Raw genomic sequence first — 23,710 nt, forward strand, 5'->3', positions numbered from 1 at the left:
CTGAACTGAACTGCCCCAAATTAATGTAAAAATATAAGTATATTTTATGTAGGTTATTGAAATAATGCCAAATGTAAAAATCAATCACTAAAAATTAGTATAATAAGTAATAATAAAAACAACAGCGGTGCTGTAAGAGGTAACCCACAGAATTTTTCTTACTTTAGCATCTATATATCCCAAACATTAGTTTGAATAGAGGGAAGAAAACCTTACTGCATATTAGTTTTGGAGGCAGGATAAATGAGTAATAGCTTCTTTGAAAATAAACACATGCATAATTTAGGACACTGGGTCAAATAACATCCCCCATACACACCACTCCATTGTGGTGGACCTAAAAAGCAGACTAGTTATTATAAATTAATGGACTTCAAACAACTGCACAGATACACAAAAAGATATACTGGAAATGATACGGTATGCCACTTTTTACAAGCCTGATTATATGATTTTACAAAATAATTTCAAGAAATTTGAGTCAGGTCTTACAAAACCTATTTTTACAACAACTTCATAAACTTCTCCCTATTTTTTTCATACTTCTGAACGTGCTATATGCTTCACCTACGTAACATTTCCATAATAAATCATTATGTCTTTTTATTCTTCCTCTTAAATAATGTATCTTCTATAAAATCATTCTTGGGTGTCTAAAAAGTTCCACACTGGGAGTTAAGATTCTTGAGTATTAAGTTCCTGAAGTATATTTTTTGTAATGCCTGTGAATTTTTTCCTTTGCTTTAGGTAATTCAATTGAGGACTTTGCCTAATTTGATATTTTACAAGCAGCTAGAATAAAAAGCAGTAATAAGAAAGTTAAAAAAAACAAATTCAGTCAAGTTAATACAGACCACTCTCAGTTACAGATATTCATGTGAGAGGCCGGCAATATGGACTGTCTAATAAATGCCAAGAGTATTCATAAACTTATAAATTCATACAGTTCAGAGAGACCCTGAGCATCATCTGGTGTAAGATGAAGGTGAGTGGAAACAGTGGAGAAAAAGAGTCAAGGAATAAACCAGGTCTTCAAGACCTCCATCATTTGCACACTAATTGTAACCATGACTTATTTTGGCAGCATTTAAAAACAATGTTGCCCAGATGTTTTTATTAAAAATCCATACAATTTGAAAATGTGATTTTTTTCACAAAATAAGATAAATCATCATCATACTATTTATAGTGGAATTAGCATTGCGTTTCCACAACAGCAATTATGACTGTATGACTGTTTACATTATTTGTTGTCACAACAGATAGTAAGATTTACGGGGGCAGAAACTATATCTTTGTATCTAAATATCCTGAGTAGAGAGTAGACAATAATGTTTGCTGAATATATGAATGAATGAACAGCACTGAAAAAGATACAGGTAGGTCAAATACCTAATTTAAAATGTCAGTTAAATTTTTCAAAAGAATGCTTTATCTGAAGCTTTTGTTTTGCTACACTGTCTTATCACGAGTATGCAAAAAGGAGGAAGAAAAGTAGCCCCCAATGAATAAACTGGCAAAGAGGTGACAGTCATATTGGAAAACTCAGAGTTAATTGCATTTAAATTTAATTGTGACAATTATTAAGATATGACCAAAAACATGGTGATTTAAATAAAATATCAAATCTTAAAAAGGTGCAAGTTGTTTGTGTTCTCAGGTACCAAATGGCAAGTTTTATATTTTAGCTAAGAAAAAAATTTATTTCAAAATAAACAGATTTTGTATTATTTATATTCTAAAAATGCTTATTATATATTATAGAATTCATAATTACATTTAAATTACTACTTCTAATTGTAATAAATGCAACTATGATAGTGGACTCTAACATTTAATAAGTGAAATATGCAACTGCACTTTTTTATTCTAAAACCAAACAGCCAGAAGACTTTGTATGAATTTTCATAAATTTAATATAAGACTTTTAAATAGTTAGAAAAGCGTTGACAAGTTTTTTAGTTATACTGAAATAATGTAAAATATAGTACACTGGGCTAAACAAGTTATCCCATAAATTACAAAACTCTGCTTAAGGAAGGTTCACATGAACATATGTAGCTGTCATCCATGCAACTGACCTCAAAAGATTCAAAGGAAAAATAGAATGCCTAAACAGAAATAAAAGTTACCTTGCCTTCGTAGTTCATTTTTAACAGCTTCAACACCTCCTGTTTTTTCAATGAAGTCGTATATAACTTTTGATGTTTCTCTGTCTTTAAGTTGTGCCTCTGAGATTCCACACATATCAAAAAGATTCTTCAATTCTGGATCCAAATTATTCAGCTACAAAAGATACAATAACTATAAAATCTATCCCCAATTTTTCACAACAGCAAGTTGAAATTTTATTCTCATATCTGTGCCTTTTATGAAATTATTTTCTTTTATGTTTATAAATTTTTAATATAGTTAGAATATTTATATGCTAAGTAAATATCTTATAAAAAACAGAAAAAGATAAGAACAAAGAATAGGCTTTATATTTTATGTTTTCTTTTTGTTTCCTACCTTTGTAAAGAAAGCATCTTATTTAGATTTTTACCAATCCATTCATGACTGAGACATCTCTGTTCAGTTCAGTTCAGTTCAGTTCAGTCGCTCAGTCGTGTCCGACTCTCCACGACCCCATGAATCACAGCATGCCAGGCCTCCCTGTCCATCACCAACTCCCGGAGTTCACTTAAACTCATGTCCACAGAGTTGGTGATGCCATCCAGCCATCTCATTCTCTGTCGTCCCCTTCTCCTCCCGCCCCCAACCTTTCCCAGCATCAGAGTCTTTTCCAGTGAGTCATCTCGTCGCATGAGGTGGCCAAAGTATTGCAGTTTCAGCTTCAGCATCAGTCCTTCCAATGAACACCCAGGATTGATCTCCTTTAGAATGGACTGGTTGGATCTCCTTGCAGTCCAAGGGACTCTCAAGAGTCTTCTCCAACACCACAGTTCAAAAGCATCAATTCTTCGGCAGTCAGCTTTCTTTATAGTCCAACTCTCACATCCACACAGGACCACGGGAAAAACCATAGCCTTGACTAGACGGACCTTGGTTGGCAAAGTAATGTCTCTGCTTTTTAATATACTATCAAGGTTGGTCATAACTTTCCTTCCAAGGAGTAAGCGTCTTTTAATTTCATGGCTGTAATCAGCATCTGCAGTGATTTTGGAGCCCAAAAAAATAAAGTCTGACACTGTTTCCACTGTTTTTCCATCTATTTCCCATGAAGTGATGGGACCAGATGCCATGATCTTTGTTTTCTGAATGTTGAGCTTCAAGCCAACCTTTTCACTCTCCTCTTTCACTTTCATCGAGGCTTTTGAGTTGCTCTTCACTTTCTGCCATAAGGGTAGTGTCATCTGCATATCTGAGGTTATTGATATTTCTCCCGGCAATCTTGATTCCAGCTTGTGCTTCTTCCAGCCCAGCGTTCCTCATGATGTACTCTGCATATAAGTTAAATAAGTAAGGTGACAATATACAACCTTGACGTACTCCTTTACCTATTTGGAACCAGTCTGTTGTTCCATGTCCAGTTCTAACTGTTGCTTCCTGACCTGCATGCAGGTTTCTCAAGAGGCAGGTCAGGTGGTCTGGTATTCCCATCTCTTTCAGAATGTTCCACAGTTTATTGTGATCCACACAGTCAAAGGCTTTGGCATAGTCAATGAAGCAGAAAGAGATGTTTTTCTGGAACTCTCTTGCTTTCTCCATGATCCAGCGGATGGTGGCAATTTGATCTCTGGTGCCTCTGCCTTTTCTAAAACCTGCTTGAACGTCTGGGAGTTCACGGTTCACATATTGCTGAAGCCTGGCTTGGAGAATTTTGAGCATGACTTTACTAGCGTGTGAGATGAGTGCAACTGTGCGGTAGTTTAAGCATTCTTTGACATTGCCTTTCTTTGGGTTTGGAATGAAGACTGACCTTTTCCAGGCCTGTGGCCACTGCTGAGTTTTCCAAATATGCTGGCATATTGAGTGCAGCACTTTCACAGCATCATCTTTCAAGACTTGAAATAGCTCAACTGGAATTCCATCACCTCCACTAGCTTTGTTCCTAGTGATGCTTTCTAAGGCCCACTTGACTTCACATTCCAAGATGTCTGGCTCTAGGTCAGTGATCACGTTATCGTGACTATCTTGGTCGTGAAGATCTTTTTTGTACAGTTCTTCTGTGTATTCTTGCCACCTCTTCTTAATATCTTCTGCTTCTGTTAGGTCCATACCATTTCTGTCCTTTATCGAGCCCATCTTTGCATGAAATGTTCCCTTGGAACCTCTAATTTTCTTGAAGAGATCTCTTGTCTTTCCCATTCTGCTGTTTTCCTCTATTTCTTTGCATTGATCACTGAGGAAGGCTTTCTTATCTCTCCTTGCCATTCTTTGGAACTCTGCATTCAGATGCTTATATCTTTCCTTTTCTCCTTTGCTTTTCGCTTCTCTTCTTTTCACAGCTATTTGTAAGGCCTCCTCAGACAGCCATTTCGCTCTTTTGCATTTCTTTTCCATGGGGATGGTCTTGGTCCCTGTCTCCTGTACAATGTCACGAACCTCCGTCCAGAGTTCATCAGGCACTCTATCTATCAGATCTAGTCCCTTAAATCTATTTCTCACTTCCACTGTATAATCATAAGGGATTTGATTTAGGTCATATCTGAATGGTCTAGTAGTTTTCCCTACTTTCTTCAATTTAAGTCTGAATTTGGCAATAAGGAGTTCATGATCTGAGCCACAGTCAGCTCCTGGTCTTGTGTTTGCTAACTGTATACAGCTTCTCCATCTTTGGCTGCAAAGAATATAATCAATCTGATTTCGGTGTTGACCATCTGGTGATGTCCATGTGTAGAGTCTTCTCTTGTGTTGTTGGAAGAGGGTGTTTGCTATGACCAGTGCGTTCTCTTGACAAAACTCTATTAGCCTTTGCCCTGCTTCATTCCGTGCTCCAAGGCCAAATTTGCCTGTTACTCTAGGTGTTTCTTGACTTCCTACTTTTGCATTCCAGTCCCCTATAATGAAAAGGACATCTTTTTTGGGTGTTAGTTCTAAAAGGTCTTGTAGGTCTTCATAGAACCGTTCAACTTCGGCTTCTTCAGCGTTACTGGTTGGGGCATAGGCCTGGATTACTGTAATATTGAATGGTTTGCTTGGAAATGAACAGAAATCATTCTGTCGTTTTTAAGATTGCATCCAAGTACTGCATTTCGGACTCTTTTGTTGACCATGATGGCTACTCCATTTCTTCTAAGGGATTCCTGCCCACAGTAGTAGATATAATGGTCATCTGAGTTAAATTCACCCATTCCAGTCCATTTTAGTTCACTGATTCCTAGAATGTCTATGTTCACTCTTGCCATCTCCTGTTTGACCACTTCCAATTTGCCTTGATTCATGGACCTAACATTCCAGGTTCCTATGCAATACTGCTCTTTACAGCACCGGATCTTGCTTCTATCACCGGTCACATCCACAACTGGGTATTGGTTCTGCTTTTGTTCCATCCCTTCATTCCTTCTAGAGTTATTTCTCCACTGATCTCCAGTAGCATACTGGGCACCTACCGACCTGGGGAATTCCTCATTCAGTATCCTATCATTTTGCCCTTTGATACTGTTTAGACATCTCTAAAGTTCATCTATTCTACCTTGTCCAAAATAAGATTTAGATATAATCACAAATAACCACAAAAAGTATTATTAAATCTATTCAAAAATGTGAGGTCAAGTACCTCTTTATAACCCAAGTACTCTGTAAAATGCCCAATAAAAAGAGGCATTCAAAAATCTTGTGGTGCTGTTTATGACAAGACATGGAAGCAACCTCAAAGTCAACTGACAGGAATGGATAAAGAAGATGTGGTACATATATACATAAATACAACTCAGCCATTAAAAAGAATGAAATAATGCCATTTACAGCAACACAGATGGACCTGGAGAGTGTCACACTAACTGAATGAGCAGATCAAATAGAGGAGAGAGACCATATGGCCTTCCTTACACGTGCAATCTAAAAGGAAATGATACAACCGAAGTTACTTACAAAAAAGCAGAAGACTTACAGACTTAGAGAAGGAACTTACGGTTGCCAGGGGAAAGGGTGGAGGGAAGGGATGGTTAGGGATTTGGGGGTGGTAATGTATACACTGCTATATTTAAAATGCTTAACTAACAAGGACCTATTCTACAGCACATGGGACTCTGCTTGATGTTATGTGGCAGCCTGGATGGGAGGGGAGTTTGGGAGAGAATATGCATGCTAAGTTGCTTCTGTCGTGTCCGAATCTTTGTGATCCTATGGACTGTAGCCTGCCAAGCTCCTCGGTCCATGTGATTCTCCAAGCAAGAATACTAGAGTGGGTTGCCATGCCCTTCTCCAGGGATCTTCTCAACCCAGGTATTGAACTCATGTTTCCTATGTCTCCTGCATTGGCAGGCAGGTTCTTTACCACTAGCACCACCTAGGAAGCCCTTGGGGGAGAGTGAGTATATGTGTATGTATGGCTGAGTCCCATCACTGTTCACCTCAGACTATCAAAACACTGTTTGTTAATTGGCTATACCCTAATATAAAAAATAAAGTTTTTTTTTAGTATTATGGTGCTAACACTGTAGTTCTATTAATAAAAAATGTAACCAAAATAATTCTTGATTCTAATCAAGTAATATTTCTTTTCAACATAATTTTTCCAAACCCTGATTATCAGTCAAATGTTAAATATGTATACTTAGGTAACCAATTTTCAACTATTTTGCTCAAATGCTATAAATGAATGAATGATGAAATCACCAAAAAGAGTAATAGAATAAAAAGATCTAGACAATCTTTGGATATTCAGAATGTGACTATAGTACTTTCAAGTAATTTGGTTTTATTCCCCTCAAATGATCACTTTGCAGAAACAATTTTCTCCACTTGGCTTTCAAAACATAGAGATTTCATATTATAGTAGATAAAGCCAAAGAGTTAAAAAAAAAAAAACAAAACTCTTTAGAGACTTAGCCATCAATGATAGAACAATATATGATTTCAAACCTCAGTGGAATATGAACATAAATATACACATTCAACCAAACACTAAAACTCACAAAAATGTGTAAGAATAAAAGTCTAAAGGTAGGACATGACATTCCCACATATTTAGAATAATAACATTTATAGCTTGCAAATAACTTACGTCAAAGCCAGTATTCGGATCCCAACCCACATGTCCAATGTGCCTAAAGTAGCAGACAGAAAAAAAACAGAAAAAAAAAAAAAGTGTGACAATAAAAACATACTATACATGAAATCCAACCCAACCAGTGACTTTTTGGCCTGAACTAATGGCTCTCATAGACATCATTTTCAGGGAAAAAAAGTATAAGTAGTCAAGACACCAGGATTCTAGCCCCAGCTCCAGTACTAACTGAGCCTTAACATTTTTGCACAATCTTTCTGAGCATCCATTTCCTTAACTGTCAAACTAGCATAAGAATACAAGCATTACATGTATAAGAGGACAGGAATTGTGTAATGAAGAAAAGAAGTAATGAACGTGAGAATGCTTGAAATACGTCAAATCAACATCAAAGGTTTGATGCCTACAATAGACTGAGTGTGTTTTCCAAAAATTCCTATCTTGAGATCGAATCCCAATGTGGTAATTCCTGGAGATGAGGATTTGGGGAGGTAATCAGGTCATGAAGGTGGATTCCCCAAGAATAGGGTTGGTACCATTAAGAAAGAGGCCTCGGAGAGCTCTCTCGCCCTCTCCCAACATGTGAGGACACAATGAGAAGATGGCAATGAACTAAGTGGGATTGTACAAGATACTAAATAAATTTTGCCTGCCTCTTTACAGCCTCCAGAACTGTGAGAAATAAATTCGTTTTTTATCAGCTATCCAGTCTATAGTATTCTGTTAGCAGCCCAAACAGAATAGGACAATGCCTTTAGGTAATTTCCAAATATCATTTATAGGGCAAAGTGAGATTTCATTTTCATGTCCAACAATTAGTTGAAAAAACAACTGCAATTTTCTTTTCTAATAGGTGGAAAAGTAAATTAACTAAGATTCATAAAAAGTCTATTGATCAATAGCCTTTAAAAACTCCAACAACAAAATTATAGCTGAAGGTATGCAAGTGATAAATGTAAGGGGTCTCCCAAAAAGAAAACAGAACTTTCTAACAATTTAAAAAAAGAGCAGAAATGAATAAATAAGAAGTAAAGATAAGAATAATAAAATAACTGCCTTACTGGAAATTGCTTGGTGTTCCAATATCTGCCTTAGTTAGCCTCTTCTTTTTAGCTTTTCCTTTTTTCTTTTCTTTGGTATGGGAGATGTTGTTGATTTGTGGACCATAAAATCTATTTGTTGTAATTTCTGGATTTTTTATGTCAACTGTTGCCATGGGTAAATTAGGACCTGCAAATAAAGTCAAAATAATATGAAAGAGATTTAAGAATTATCACAATCATAATTTATAATTTAAATACCTTTTTCTGAAGCAGGACCACTTCATTACTATAAATTATTTAAGTTTCAAAATCACATGTTAATTTTTATAAATAATAAATTTCAAAAATTCTTAAATTGTAGAAGTCTATAACAAATTCTTAAATTAGCATAGACATATTATTTCAAAGAAAACTTCTATTTTTATAATACTAAATCTCATCAAATACATGAATTTTCAACAAGAATTTATCTGATCCATTAAATTTTGACTATTACAAGCTTCACATCCAACACGTTGCTCATTAATAAAGTGGCATACATTACATAAGACGAGTAAAAGAAAAGAAGCATCTTTGTTTTAAATCTAGTAAAGAAATCTAGTTTTACTTCTTTATTTCAACTTTATTAGTCTATGAGGAAAAAAATGCTTATATGATTATTACTACCATTTTTTCCAAAACAGTAATATTTATGTCTAGTAGCATCTTCCTCATTACTATACATACACTTTGGCTATCAGAAGTATACAGCTCAAAAATTTAAGACACAAAAATTCTTAAAACATTCCATCTTCCACAAGGATCAGCAGTTAAAAGAACTCAGGCATTTTCAGGTATTATTAACAGTATCTCCAGAAGGGACACTAAATGTAGCACAGAAAACTTTGTTTTATAATTCATAAAAGTACTCTTGCTCTTAAAGGTATGAAAGTCTGAAACAAATTCATCTTAAAATTTCCTTTAAAAATTAAACTGAAGGGCAACACATGTTCCTCAGAGATTCCATTTAAATGTATGATTCTCTGACAAAACTTCCTATTAGACCAAACTCCTCGGAGATGATCATGGTAATGACAATCTTCAAAACATTGTATAAAATATAATCACTATTAGGCAGAGAAACAGTTAACACAGTAGGCCTAAGACTGCTACCTTTAGAAAGGCCCGCTTGCAAGGCTGGCCCTTGGCTGGCATCTAAGGATTAGGATTTTAGAGGGTTCTTATTCCCTGATAAGATGGGCTCATTGTGTCTCAACTATTAGTACTATTAGTGTGTTTCATGCTGATACCTGCTTTCCTTCTGCGAGTCTAGAATCTTGGTATGTACTAGACAGAAGCCCACATGACTAGCCCCAGTGAATCCCAGGCACTGAGTTTCTCCTTAACACATTTCATGAGTGTTGCAACAACTCATTGCTGGAGAAATTAAGCACGTTCCCTGTGACCAATGACAGAACGCTCTTGGAAGCCTGTGGGTGGTTCCCCCCAGACTTAATTCCACGTGTCTTTCCCGTTTGTTAGTTTTTGCTTTGTATCTTTTCACTGTAAGAGATCTTTACTATGTGCTCAGTCTTGTAAGTCCTTCTAGCGGATCACCAACTGGAGGGGTGGTGTGTGGCATCTCCAACACAATCACAGAATGGCAGATAGAAACCTTAAGAAATTATAGAATGATGTATCCTGAGTGATCACTAAATGCTAACTTGACAGTAATTCTTCAGTTATCCTGAAAACCTCAAAGGCAACCTATTCATTAACACTGTCTGAAATAAAACATTTATCTCCATGGGAAATTATATATAACTAATTTTTTCTCCCTCAACTATACTACTGAAGATGAAATACAGTAAAAATAAAATTATAAATGCCATCTGCCAATTTAAGAGACAAATAATTTGTACACAACGAAAAGATATACACAATTCAGCTATTTTCCCTTAATATTCAAAGTCATTAAGTACAGTATGTAAATGTCTAAAAGTTCTATTTATAGTTTCATACAAAATTCAGTGGGAAATTGCTCATATTAGCAAGAAGTAAAAATTCTTCTTGGAAAAAAAATGGAAGCTAGTGAACAATACTGATAAAACCATTAAAAGCTGATTTAGCATCAAGGAATAATATGACGATAATTGGACCAAAAATTAAAGGATAGTTAAGCAAGTTAACTAAGTTAAGGAATTTTATTAAATAGGAGGAAAAGAACTAGATTTTCAAATTTGTTCAGATTCAAGATTTCAGTTCACTGTAGTTTCAAAAAAGGGACTTATTAAAAATAATGAGAATTCAGTGTTAGAGGGTTGAACTGGGGTCATACTAGTATCTTCATAGACTTATCTAGTGATCACTTTTTACTTCTCATTCTTCTCTGTTTTTTCTCCTCTTACAAATCATTACTCATCATTATCAGCAACACTGTCCAAAGAAGATGCTGCAAATTATTACTCTTTCTTTATACTTAATAACATTTAAGAACCTCCTTAATCATTTTATTATAGGGGACTGGAATGCAAAAGTAGGAAGTCAAGAAACACCTGGAGTAACAGGTAAATTTGGTCTTGGAGTACAGAATGAAGCAGGGCAAAGGCTCATAGAGTTTTGCCAAGAGAACGCACTGGTCATGGCAAACACCCTCTTCTATCAACACAAGAGAAGACTCTACACATGGACATCATCAATGGCCAATACCGAAATCAGATTGATTATATTCTTTGCAGCCAAAGATGGAGAAGCTGTATACAGTCAGCAAAAACAAGACCAGGAGCTGACTCAGATCATGAACTCCTTATTGCCAAATTCAGACTTAAATTGAAGAAAGTGGGGAAAACCACTAGTCCATTCAGGTATGACCTATATCAAATCCCTTATGATTATACAGTGGAAGTGAGAAATAGATTTAAGGAACTAGATCTAATAGACAGAGTGCCTGATGAACCATGGATGGAGGTTTGTGACATTACAGGAGACAGGGATCAAGACCATTCTCAAGAAAAAGAAATGCAAAAAAGCAAAATGGCTGTCTGAGGAGGCCTTACAAAGAGCTGTGAAAAGAAGAGGTGCTAAAAGCAAAAGAGAAAAGGAAAGATACACCCATTTGAATGCGGAGTTCCAGGGAATAGCAAGGAGAGATAAGAAAGCCTTCCTCAACGATCAGTGCAAAGAAATAGAGGAAAACAATAGAATGAGAAAGACTAGAGATCTCTTCAAGAAAATTAGAGATACCAAGGGAACATTTCATGCAAAGACAGGCTCAATAAAGGACAGAAATGGTATGGACCTAACAGAAGCAGAAGATATTAGGAGGTGGCAAGAATACACAGAAGAACGGTACAAAAAAAGATCTTCATGACCAAGATAATCACAATGGTCTGATCACTCACCTAGAGCCAGACATCCTGGAAACTGAAGTCAAGTGGGCCTTAGGAAGCATCACTATGAACAAAGCTAGTGGAGGTGATGGAATTCCAGCTGAACTATTTAAAATCCTAAATGATGATGCTGTGAAAGTGCTGCACTCAATATGTCAGCAAACTTGGAAAACTCAGCAGTGGCCAGAGGACTGGAAAAGGTCAGTTTTCATTCCAATCCCTAAGAAAGGTAATGCCAAAAAATGCTCAAACTACTGCACATTTGCACTCATCTCATGCGCTAGTAAAGCAATGCTCAAGATTCTCCAAGCCAGGCTTCAGCAATACGTGAACCACACACTTCCAAACGTTCAAGCTGGTTTTAGAAAAGACAGAGGAGCCAGAGATCAAATTGCCAACATCCGCTGGATCATCGAAGAAGCAAGAGAGTTCCAGAAAAACATCTATTTCTGCTTTATTGACTATGCCAAAACCTGTGACTGTGTGGATCACAATAAACTGTGGAAAATTCTGAAAGAGATGGGAATACCAGACCACCTGACCTGCCTCTTGAGGAATCTGTATGCAGCTCAGGAAGCAACAGTTAGAACTGGACATGGAACAAAACTGGTTCCAAATAGGAAAAGGAATATGTCAAGGTTGTATATTGTCACCCTGCTTATTTAACTTATATGCAGAGTACATCATGAGAAATGCTGGGCTGGAAGTAGCACAAGTAAGAATCATGATTGCTCGGAGAAATATCAATAACCTCAAATATGCAGATGACACCCTTATGTCAGAAAGTGAAGAACTAAAGATCCTCTTGATGAAAGTGAAAAGAGGAGAGTGAAAAAGTTGGCTTAAAGCTCAACATTCTGAAAACTAAGATTATGGCATCCGGTCCCATCACTTCATGGCAGATAGATGGGGAAACAATGGAAACAGTGGCTGACTTTATTTTTTGGGGCTCCCAAATCACTGCAGATGGTGACTGCAGCCATGAAATAAAAAGACACTTGCTCCTTGGAAAGAAAGTTATGACCAACCTAGACAGCATATTAAAAAGCAGAGACATTACTTTGCCAACAAAGGTCCATCTAGTCAAGGCTATGGTTTTTCCAGTAGTCATGCATGGATGTGAGAGTTGGACTATAAAGAAAGCTGAGCACTGAAGAATTGATGCTTTTGAACTGTGGTGTTGGAGAAGACTCTTGAGAGTCCCTAGGACTGCAAGGAGATCCAACCAGTCCATTCTAAATGAGATCGGTCCTGGGTGTTCATTGGAAGACCAATGCAGTGAAACTCCAATACTTTGGCCACCTAATGCAAAGAGCTGATTCATTTGTAAAGACCGTGATGCTGGCAAAGATTGAGGGCAGGAGCAGAAGGGGACGACAGAGGAATGGATGGTTGCATGGCATCACTGATTCAAGGGACATGAGTTTGGGTGAACTCTGGGAGTTGGTGGTGGACAGAGAGGCCTGGCTTGCTGCAGTCCATGGGGACGAAATGAGTCAGATACGTCTGAGAGACTGAACTGAACTGAAGACAGATTAAGGCATATCAGTTAGATACTCTCTTTATGCATGGTATCCTTCCTGAAATAGGTGTGTCCAAATAGCAATAATAATGAAATAATAGAAATAGAAATTTGGGGATTCCCTGGTGTTTCAGAGGTAAGGAGTCTGTACTTCCACTGCATGAGGACTGGGTTCAATCCTGGTTGGGGAACTAAGATCCCACAAGTTGTGAGGTGCAGCCAGAAAAACAAAACAAAAATTTAACAATTATAATTAATTTTAGGAAAAAGGAAAAATAAAAATATTTTGCTGTTTAGTTTATATAAAAGTTACCTATTATCCTATTGATGTCCTAAATGGTATAAAGTTGGTAAAGTTAACAGTTTAAATTATTCAAGCTAGTAAATTCTTTTCTGGGAAATAATAAAGTTAACATTTTTGCAAGCCTGATTTACAACTCACTAGAGAAAATAACTTGGTCATCTCTGAAGAAAGTCAAGGATGAGAGGACAGGAATGAAATATAAGTGATATGCAGAATAAATACCAAAGTTTCTCTTCCTCCCTCTCCTCCAAAATCAGGTGTGGATATATTGTAATGCATCTACCAAGCAGTTCATAAAGGTGTACCATTAGCTACTTAGTGTTATTTCACACAAACTTTATCAGTATTGGTTAGAACACTATTTAATTAAGTCTATGTAGAAAAATTCAGATTTTAGAGACCTATAAAAAAAACTGGTATAACCTGGGAAATTAGCTAGTTTTTTGAAATCTTTCATTTTATAGACAAAAACTAAGGACAGTGTCATCACCAACAGAATGATACTTAGATGTGTTCCTTCTATAATAAAAACAAACAAACAAACAAAAAACAACAACTAAGGACAGGAAGAGGCAGGTGACCTGTCTAAAGTCACACAATCAGTGACAAAGGGAAAGGTAAAGTCTGCTATCTTGGTTTAGAGTCCACTACTCTTTCTATTAACTATTGTACCTTTTACACAACAGTTAAATGACAAGACTGATCAACAGTGCTAACTTTACAATAAGTATATTTTATGTCTTTACCAATTTATCAGTTCTCTTAGTTTGTGGTCCAACTGTTACAAGAAATGGTTATGAGTTTCAAAATTTAGAAAAAAAGGGCTTTTTACACATTCAAGAGACTATCTGGCTGTTTCTGCTGACAGCACTTACTTTACAGTTTGAATATGTTAGGAAATAAATTTAAAATAATGTTCTAAAGCCTAATTAAACATTTAAATGTGACAGACTAAAAAATTAATAAGTTGTATAAAGTGCAGAATCATTTTAAAATAAAGTTTATGAAAGATATGGTAACAGAAATAAATCATTTCTGGTAAACTTTACTTATTCCATTTCTGAAATTACAGTCATTCTAAGAACATGTATTATGTAAATACATAATGAAGGGGGGCTGATTCCCTTCTTTTTCAGAAAGCAGTTATGACAAATTACCTTCTTCTGATGAATGACAACTATCAGAGAAAAGGTTTTTTAAACATTCTCACTGAACAGCATTTCTAGTTAAATTTAAAACTAAAAGAACTAAACTCTTCCGCTTAATTACATAAAAAGCAGAGAGCTCACACCAAGGTAAAATAGTTGAGAAACAGGTGGCCTAGAGACCTCTGATGTCAAGCAGTCATGAAGCTGAGAACAAATCACTGGAAAGCGTCTAAGTTAAAAGGTGAGGTTGACCAATAAAGAAAAAAAAAAAGAAAAGTGTATGGATTAGGAGTTAATGAGGAAAACACTTGTCCTAATTGTACTTTAGGACAGGAATACATGTTCCTTCTACATAAAGTGTCTTTTTTACAGTTACAATTTGAAAAGGTCAGCTGCTGCTGCTGCTAAGTCACTTCAGTCATGTCCGACTCTGTGTGACCCCATAGATGGAAGCCCACCAGACTCCCCCGTCCCTGGGATTCTCCAGGCAAGAACAATGGAGTGGGTTGCCATTTCCTTCTCCAATGTGTGAAAGTGGAAAGCTAGACTGACGGAAATGAGGATTGGGACAAAGCCCCTGCACGGACTCTGCAAGGCAGTTAAAAGTATCCAGCGCCACCTAGTGGCAGCGCAGCAAATGCAGAAAAGCAATAGGCCACCTTCCTGAGTCACCATGGGGAGAGCAAGGCAAGCAACTGCACTGCAGGGAAAAATATGAAAATTTCTATTAATAATTGTATGTGTATCTTATAAATAAGTAAGTATGAAAATACTGGCAACACATGATGTATAATTTTTTAACAACACCATTTTTATTCTGTTTACTGAATTCTGTTTACTGGACCACTGTACCAAAAGGTTAAAACTTTATATTTTAAGATTGAAAACCAAGAACCATTTCAGAGAAAGAAACTATATTTAATTATGAGTATTCCTTACTAGGGGTAATAAAATTAAAAGACATCATTGTCACATAAAGAATATCCAAATTCAAACCATTGTGGATTAGGTGCCTCTTCAAAAATATATTTTATATGTATTGATTAAATTACAAAAATCAAAAAGTACTTACATCCTTAACTTTAATTACATCATTTATACAACATCTACACTTTATAATCTCAGATTACTTCCCCTAAAGATGCTAACACTAGTATTAAGTACCTTCCACACTGGTACTTAATCTATGCTCACAGAAGGCCAAATAGTTTAATGAATTAAAAAAGAGATCAAAATATTGAGCACACAACAAGTGGAAAAACTTCTAATGCTACATTAAAAGTTCACAGATGAAAGATTTCTGGCTCAGCGGCTCTGCTTCCTTTGTTTCTGTGACATACTAGCTGCACACCTCAAGGCATATTACGCACCCTCTCTAGGTCTCCGTTTCTCCTTCAAAACCATCCTGATGTGGCACAGTGGTTACAGCACAGTGGTTAAGGGTCCAGGCTCTGGAGCTGGAACACTTGAGACTGAATCTTGCTCCCCTTTCCTAGTTCTGTGACCCTGAGCAAGTCACCTATCTGTGCCAGTCTTCTCATCTACATCAGGGATAACAGCAGCTACTTCATGTGGTTTCTGGACAGTGCCTGGCAGGTAGCAAATGACCATTAAAGGGTAGCTGTAAGTATGATCACTGTCACTGTCTTCATCACGATAACTAGTATTAAGCACCATGCTAAACACTTTGATTACTTTATTTATCCCCAAGCAGTGCTGTAACCTAAGTATTAAAAATTTCCATTCAAAAGAGAAAGTCAAAGTATATAACGCTAGGCACATATTAAGTACTACTGAAGGTAGTCAAGTTTTTAAAAAAATTATAATAAGGTCAATAATCCAAAATTTAACACAGCAATGTCTGGTTCATGTTATTATATCACAAAAACAAATTTAAGGACAAAATCAGTAATATACTGGTTTAAAAGAAACAAAAACCAATAACCACCAACAGCTGTCATATATTAAGAACTTTGTCCTTTATTAAGTGTTTCCCTGAATAATCATCCCACATTCTGATGAGAGAATTGAGATGCCTTTGAAAAAGCAGCAGCTATATTCCCCACTATAACAAAGGCTCCTGGAACAACAGTTCTTTACTATCATAGGATCAGGGATCCCATTTCAATGTGATGAAAGCCATGGATCCTCTCTCCCTAGAGAAAAGAACATATATACAATATTTAGCACAAAACTTCAGCCAGGGTTTATGGGACCCAGGATGAAACTCTGCACAAAAGATCTAGGACCTTGTCCTTTATATCTTAGTATCCTGTTTTTATTCTTTAGTATAACTACATATATTTTAAATAAATGAATCTACATTATTTCAGTTACTAATACTTCAATCCACATTACTTCATTATCAAATTAAGGAGGATTATGTGCAGCTACTATGTGTTCTAAACACATCAGCACAGTAAGCACAGCTACTATTTATTTAAACACACCAGAACAGTTAAGTGTTCATTCTGAAAGGGGCTAGTTTCATATTCCCAGTGCAAAATAATCTTTTGAAATAAGAAAAAAAAAAAGAAACATGAAAGTAGAAAATGAAGAAATATGAGAGATAATTTACTGTTTTTTTAAGGACGACATTAAGACCAGTTTGTATAATTTTTGAACTTAAATCAACTGTACATAAGGAATTAAGATGTAAGTAATAGTGAACAGCACCCTTTGTTGTCTTCCCTCATCCTAGAAAAAAGCCAAAGAACAGTACATTTCTAAGTCCCCACCTATTATTTATCTTAAAAAAAGAACACAATAAACTACAGTGTTTAATCATACATATTAAATAGTAAGTATTAATGTGTATGATGGGGCTTCCCAGGCAGCACTAATGATAAAGAACCTGGCTGGCAATGCCCGAGATAAGACTTGGGTTCAATCCCTCGGTCGGAAGATCCCCTGGAGAAGGAAATGGCAACCCACTCCAGTTTTTCTTGCCTGGAAAATCCCATGGACAGAGGAGCCTGGCAGCCTACGGTCCATAGGGTTGCAAAGAGTCAGGCATGACTGAAGCAACTGAGCACAATGTCTATGATATGTGTTTCTATAAGGATTAAATTACAATCTAAAATTTTTTTGATCAATAATTATTGAAGAGCTTACCATTTGGGGGGTCTCGTCTTTTCTCTGTTAGGAAATAAATTGAAAGAATATTATTAGACACATGTAATACAAAAACCAACATAAAAAATTAACTCATCTAAACTCTGTCTTATTCTTACAAGTGGTTAGTAAGTTTCTCTGAGGAATTGACATTTGGGCACCATTTGAATAAAGCAAGAGAGGGAACATATTTAAAGGTCCTCAGGAGAGAACCACCATGAAGGCAAAACCATAATACTGGACTGAAGTGACCCAAAGGAAGAGTGGAAGGAGAGAAGTCAAAAGGGAAACCAGGGAACTGGAGCATGTAGGATCCCACAAGGCATGGGTTAAGGAATATAGACTGTATTTTATATATGATAGGAAGCTCTTACAAGGTTTTGAACAGGAGAAGTAGCATGATCTAATCTGTTTTTAAAAGCTCTGCCTGGTTACTATGTGGAAAAGAGAGAGTAAGGGGCATACAGTGACAGCAGAGGGACAAGTGAGAGCGTTAGGTAGTCCAGATGACAAACGACGGTGGCCTGGATTAGGGTGGTAGCAACAGAGGTGGTAAGAAACAGATTCAAGACATGTTTTTGAAGGTAGAGACAATGGGACTCACTGATAGGGTTTATGAAGAACCATTGTGAGCCAGAGTGACAAGGTGGAGCCAAAGTCTTTTACTGGGACAAGGAAGACTAGGAGAGTAGGAGCAGGTCTAAATCGGGTTGGGGAGCCTGGATTAAGTGTTCTGTTCAGACATATAAGTTTGAAGGCTATTCTGACACACAACTGAAGCACACAAGTCTGAAGGTCAGGAGTGAGGTCAAAGAGGGTAGATAAAATTTTGGGAGTCAGCAGCAAATAGTGTTTAAAGCTATGGGACTGAATGAAAGCATAAAGCTAATGAAAACACCTATAGATCCCTAAGCACGGGGGCAGAGAGAAATAACACTGAAAAAATATAGCCAACTAAGTAGGAGTAATACCAAGAGAACTGCTATTAACCTGCTGCATTCATATTCATACTCTTGCATTCATAATAGGTTTGACACAATTTTCATTTCAAGAAAGTTCAAAAGCGGTTGAAGAATTTCCAACAAATACAATTTCCACAGATTTTTGTAATACAAAATTTTCCAATATCATATTTACAAAATATTCCAAATTTCCCAAATACCATAAATAAAAATATAATAAAATATTTAGTTTCTAAACAGTCACAATCCTAAAATTAATAGGATTTAACTGAGGGACAATTTGAAAATCCTGGCAATGGGAAATACAAATGAATTACTCCATCTGGTGGTCTGATGAAGTAATTTTCTGAAACATTTGATATAAGCACATCCTGTGTCCATGAATGTCAAATCTCTAGTTTCCAAGGTGATGTTACATCTGCATCCAGAGAGGAAATACTTCTTAAGCTGGTGGTGACACAAACATGGAAATATGCTGAGATAATGTAAAGTTCAGAGTATAAGTTCTAAAAAGCAATTACTTAGAAAGATAACACTATCCTGGCCTGAGAACCATGTTAAGAAAAAAGAGAACCTTTTGTTGAACTAAAAATGAGAGCGAATGGTGTGAAGTGTTTGCTAGAAACGTTATGAGTACAGTGTTTCATCATATCAAGGGACGTTTTTAGCATCACAGTACTAGTCATACCATGGTTGGAGTACTACGTTCAAACCTGGACATCATATTTGAAGCAGGACCATTTTCTAAATGTGGATCATTTGAAGAAGCTATAAAAATCTATTGTGCATTCAGAGCACAATATACAGGATAATGAGTCTATAAATTATATCATGTGAGGAATAACAAAATGGAAGTGGTTAAGCTAAAGAAGTGAAGGCCTAAGGAGGGCACAGTAGATTGCTTCCAAATTCAGTTCAATTCAGTTCAGTTCAGTCGCTCAGTCGTGTCCGACTCTCCACGACCCCATGAATCACAGCACGCCAGGCCTCCCTGTGCATCACCAACTCCCGGAGTTCACTCAAACTCATGTCCACAGAGTCGGTGATGCCATCCAGCCATCTCATTCTCTGTCATCCCCTTCTCCTCCCGCCCCCAACCTTTCCTAGCATCAGAGTCTTTTCCAGTGAGTCAACTCATCGCATGAGGTGGCCAAAGTATTGGAGTTTCAGCTTCAGCATCAGTCCTTCCAATGAACACCCAGGATTGATCTCCTTTAGAATGGACTGGTTGGATCTCCTTGCAGTCCAAGGGACTCTCAAGAGTCTTCTCCAACACCACAGTTCAAAAGCATCAATTCTTTGGTGATCAGCTTTCTTCACAGTCCAACTCTCACATCCATACATGACCACGGGAAAAACCAGCCTTGACTAGACGGATCTTGGTTGGCAAAGTAATGTCTCTGCTTTTTAATATACTATCTAGGTTGGTCATAACTTTCCTTCCAAGGAGTAAGCGTCTTTTAATTTCATGGCTGCAATCAGCATCCGCAGTGATTTTGGAGCCCAAAAAAATAAAGTCTGACACTGTTTCCACTGTTTTTCCATCTATTTCCCATGAAGTGATGGGACCAGATGCCATGATCTTAGTTTTCTGAATGTTGAGCTTCAAGCCAACCTTTTCACTCTCCTCTTTCACCTTCATCAAGAGGCTTTTCAGTTCTTCTTCACTTTCTGCCATAGGGGTGGTGTCATCTGCGTATCTGAGGTTATTGATATTTCTCCCAGAAATCTTGATTCCAGCTTGTGCTTCTTCCAGCCCAGCGTTCCTCATGATGTACTCTGCATGATTAAAACTGGCTAAATATTTGTTGATCCAAAAGTTGGTCCCCATGCATCTAAGTTAAAGAGGGGCGAGGCTGAAGGCTGACTTAGCATGACAGGATGCCCAACGATGATTCAGCTGTCTCCCATGTGGGTTTCCATCTTTCTGCTTCTGAAACACTATGACTAAAAGCTCAGGAACTGTATAAACAGAATTCCTACACCAGGTGAAAAATAACTTTAGGTGACCTATCTGTTTCAAAGTCAATTATTCATTATGGTAAGAAGTGTTTTAAACTCTTTTTTATATTGAAAAGGTCAGATAGTTTGACTAAAAGGAGTTCCAGGGAGCCTCTGGCCTGGCACCACAACACGTCACTGAAATAGGAATTGAACCTCAAATTCTTCCACAGAATTAAACTCTTCCACAGCATGGAATCAAGCAGTAAACAACCCTGGCTCGAAAAAGAAGTAAAAAACAATAGGTGCTTAATAATTCTATTCACTCATTAAAAAGAAGATATAATGATGACAGTGAGGCAACAACTCAGTTCATTTTATTTTCATTTTGTACATTACCTCCTTCTTGGAAACCCATTAAAATAAGTTAACATGCATAAAACGTAACACATGCCTTACATTCCTGTCCTTTTTCATGACTTATTCCCTCTTACTGGTAAAGCAGATCCTTGAATACAGCGATTTTCAAACTGGGGTAACGTATAATTGGATGTAAAAAAAGACTTTTTAAGGAATATATGAGCATAGCTAGTTTCAAGGGGATCTATTTTCTGGTCTCATCTTCCATAAGCTATTTGTCCTACAAGTGATCTGCTTAAGATGATGATTCTGGAGAGGTTCACCTTTCCTAATCACCCTTCTCCCACTTTACAACAGGAATGCCTGGTATTTGACTACTGTTGAGTAGGTGCTGGAGAAGACTCTTGAGAGTCCCTTGGACTGCAAGGAGATCCAACCAGTCCATTCTAAAGGAAATCAGTCCTGGGTGTTCATTGGAAAGACTGATGCTAAAGCTAAAACTCCAATACTTTGGCCACCTCATGCAAAGAGTTGACTCATTGGAAAAGACTCTGAGGGAGTCTGCTGGGAGGGGTTGGGGGCAGGAGGAGAAGGGGACGACAGAGGATGAAATGGCCAGATGGCATCACAGATTCGATGGACGTGAGTTTGAGTGAACTCTGGGAGTTGGTGATGGACAGGGAGGCCTGGTGTGCTGTGATTCATGGGGTTGCAAAGAGTCGGACACGACTGAGTGACTGAACAGTTCTACATCAATGAATTTAAAGTTCTATATTATCCTGCATCATTCGCTAATGTCTTATATATATTAGAGTCTCATGCATTAAACTAAGTTCCTTATGATTTTATAACATACAACATTAGGTATAAAGCAAAGACAAAACAATGTTTACAGATCTTGTTTGCAACTTTGTATATCTGCTTCTAGGCTTGCCTAAAGTCTTTGTTCACAAAATATAAAATACTTTTTAAAATGTGAGTTACAAATAATGAAATAAAAATGCAAACATTAAGAGTCAGTGTATGTTAAATATTATCAACAAAAAAGATTATTGGAGTTCTCTAAAAAAAAAAAAAACAAAACACAATAAAAACAGTACTTTTTAAAGGTAAAATTAGCAACCCGTTTTGTGTAAAGGGCTGGATAGTAATTACTTTAGGCTTTGTGCTTCATAGAGTCTTTGTCATGACTACCCAACCGTGTTGTGGGAGAAAATATAGTCAAGGACAATATGTAAACCAACGAGCATAGTTATTTCTAATAAAACTTTATTACAAAAATAGATGGTAGAACAGATCTGTCCCGTAAGCCATAGCCAGCTCCTGTTTAAAGAAAATTTTTAAAAAATGCTTACCAGATTTCCTTTGTCGTCGGCCCAGCAAGTCTGTAACTGCTTTTCGGAATTTTTTTGCTTCTTCTTCATTGGCAAAATTAAGAGCAACTTGACAGGTCTGAAATATTTTCAACAAAAAAGGTAAACAACAAAACCCACAAATTTAGCTTTATTTAACAAAAAAGTTAATAACTAACAAAAGTACATTTCTGAAGAAAGCAAGCTTCATTTTATTAGCACACAGGAACTTACTTTATCACTTGAATAATTTAAGAAGGCAAAAAGCATGGAGAAGGTAGAGTAAAAGACTACTATTATGTTACAGTAGACACTCAAATGTTAAACTGATACTTCATCTTCAATTAAAAAAAAAAGAGTGAACAAAATTTGATCCTTCAATAGAGCTCTGTAAACATTTCGATTTGAAAAGGCAAACACTAGAAACACTGATCAAATGCAGATCAACTCTTTCTCTTTTATGATTTTATTTTGCAGCTTAATTATAGGTTCCGTTCGGTTCCATTCTGTCGCTCAGTCGTGTCCGACTCTTTGCGACCCTGTGGACTATAGCCTACCAGGCTTCTCCGTCCATGGGATTCTCCAGGCAAGAATACTGGAGTGGATTACCGTTTACTTCTCCAGGGGATCTTCCCGACCCAGGGATCGAACCCGGGTCTCCCGCATTGGAGGCAGACACTTTAACCTCTGAGCCACCAGGGAAGCCCTAATTATAGGTATTCACATACATTATTAAAAGTGTGAGAACACACTGACATTATTATGGCATTTAGTCCACGTTTATATATGTACATATATTTACATACAATGAAGAAAAATGTGAAAAATAACAAAGAAAGAAGAAAATACATTTTGAAAAGACAGATATCTAAGCCAACCTTTTATTGTAGAAAATTTAGGAAATACAAATATGAAAACAAAGAATATTAAAGTCACTCATAATCTAGTCCTCCCTCAGACAACTCCTGTGAGGATACAGTACAAAACCCTTCTAACATTGTCCCCCAGTATGCTGCTGTTGTTGTCATTGTTTAGTTGCTAAGTTGTGTTCATCTCTTTTGTGACACCATGGGCTGCAGCCAGGCTCCTCTGTCCATGGAATTTCCCAAACAAGAATACTGGAGTGGGTTGCTATTTCCTTCTCCAGAGAATCTGCCCAACCCAGGGGTTGAACCCGCATCTCCTGCATTGCAAGTGGATTCTTTACCCCTGACCCACCAAAGAAGCCCTGTTCCCAGGTACAGGCAATAAATTTTCAAAATTCTGTTCCCCCTGTCTCACTTTCCCTGGTGACTCAGACAGTAAAGAATCTGACTGCAATCCGGGAGAACTGGATTCGATCGCTGACTCTGGAAGATCCCCTGGAAAAGGGAATGGCTACCCCCTCCAGTATTCTTTTCTGGAGAATCCATGGAAAGAGAA

General features: G+C 37.0%; 1 protein-coding gene across 1 annotated transcript in view; it reads right to left on the minus strand.

Annotated features, from left to right (window-relative positions):
• WASL (WASP like actin nucleation promoting factor) overlaps nt 1-23,710 on the minus strand; it is an 84,864-nt gene that overhangs the window by 16,047 nt on the left and 45,107 nt on the right. Inside the window, exons 4-8 of the mRNA XM_055421201.2 lie at nt 22,292-22,388; nt 17,674-17,697; nt 8,236-8,404; nt 7,172-7,214; nt 2,133-2,286 (exon numbers count right to left, since the gene is read on the minus strand). Coding sequence (XP_055277176.1) covers nt 2,133-2,286; nt 7,172-7,214; nt 8,236-8,404; nt 17,674-17,697; nt 22,292-22,388 — 487 coding nt within the window. The remainder of the gene's footprint in view (nt 1-2,132; nt 2,287-7,171; nt 7,215-8,235; nt 8,405-17,673; nt 17,698-22,291; nt 22,389-23,710) is intronic.

Source organism: Moschus berezovskii, chromosome 3 (assembly GCF_049115385.1).
Source record: "Moschus berezovskii isolate FMDL1 chromosome 3, NW_MosBer_1.0, whole genome shotgun sequence".
Taxonomy (NCBI): Eukaryota; Metazoa; Chordata; class Mammalia; order Artiodactyla; family Moschidae; genus Moschus; species Moschus berezovskii.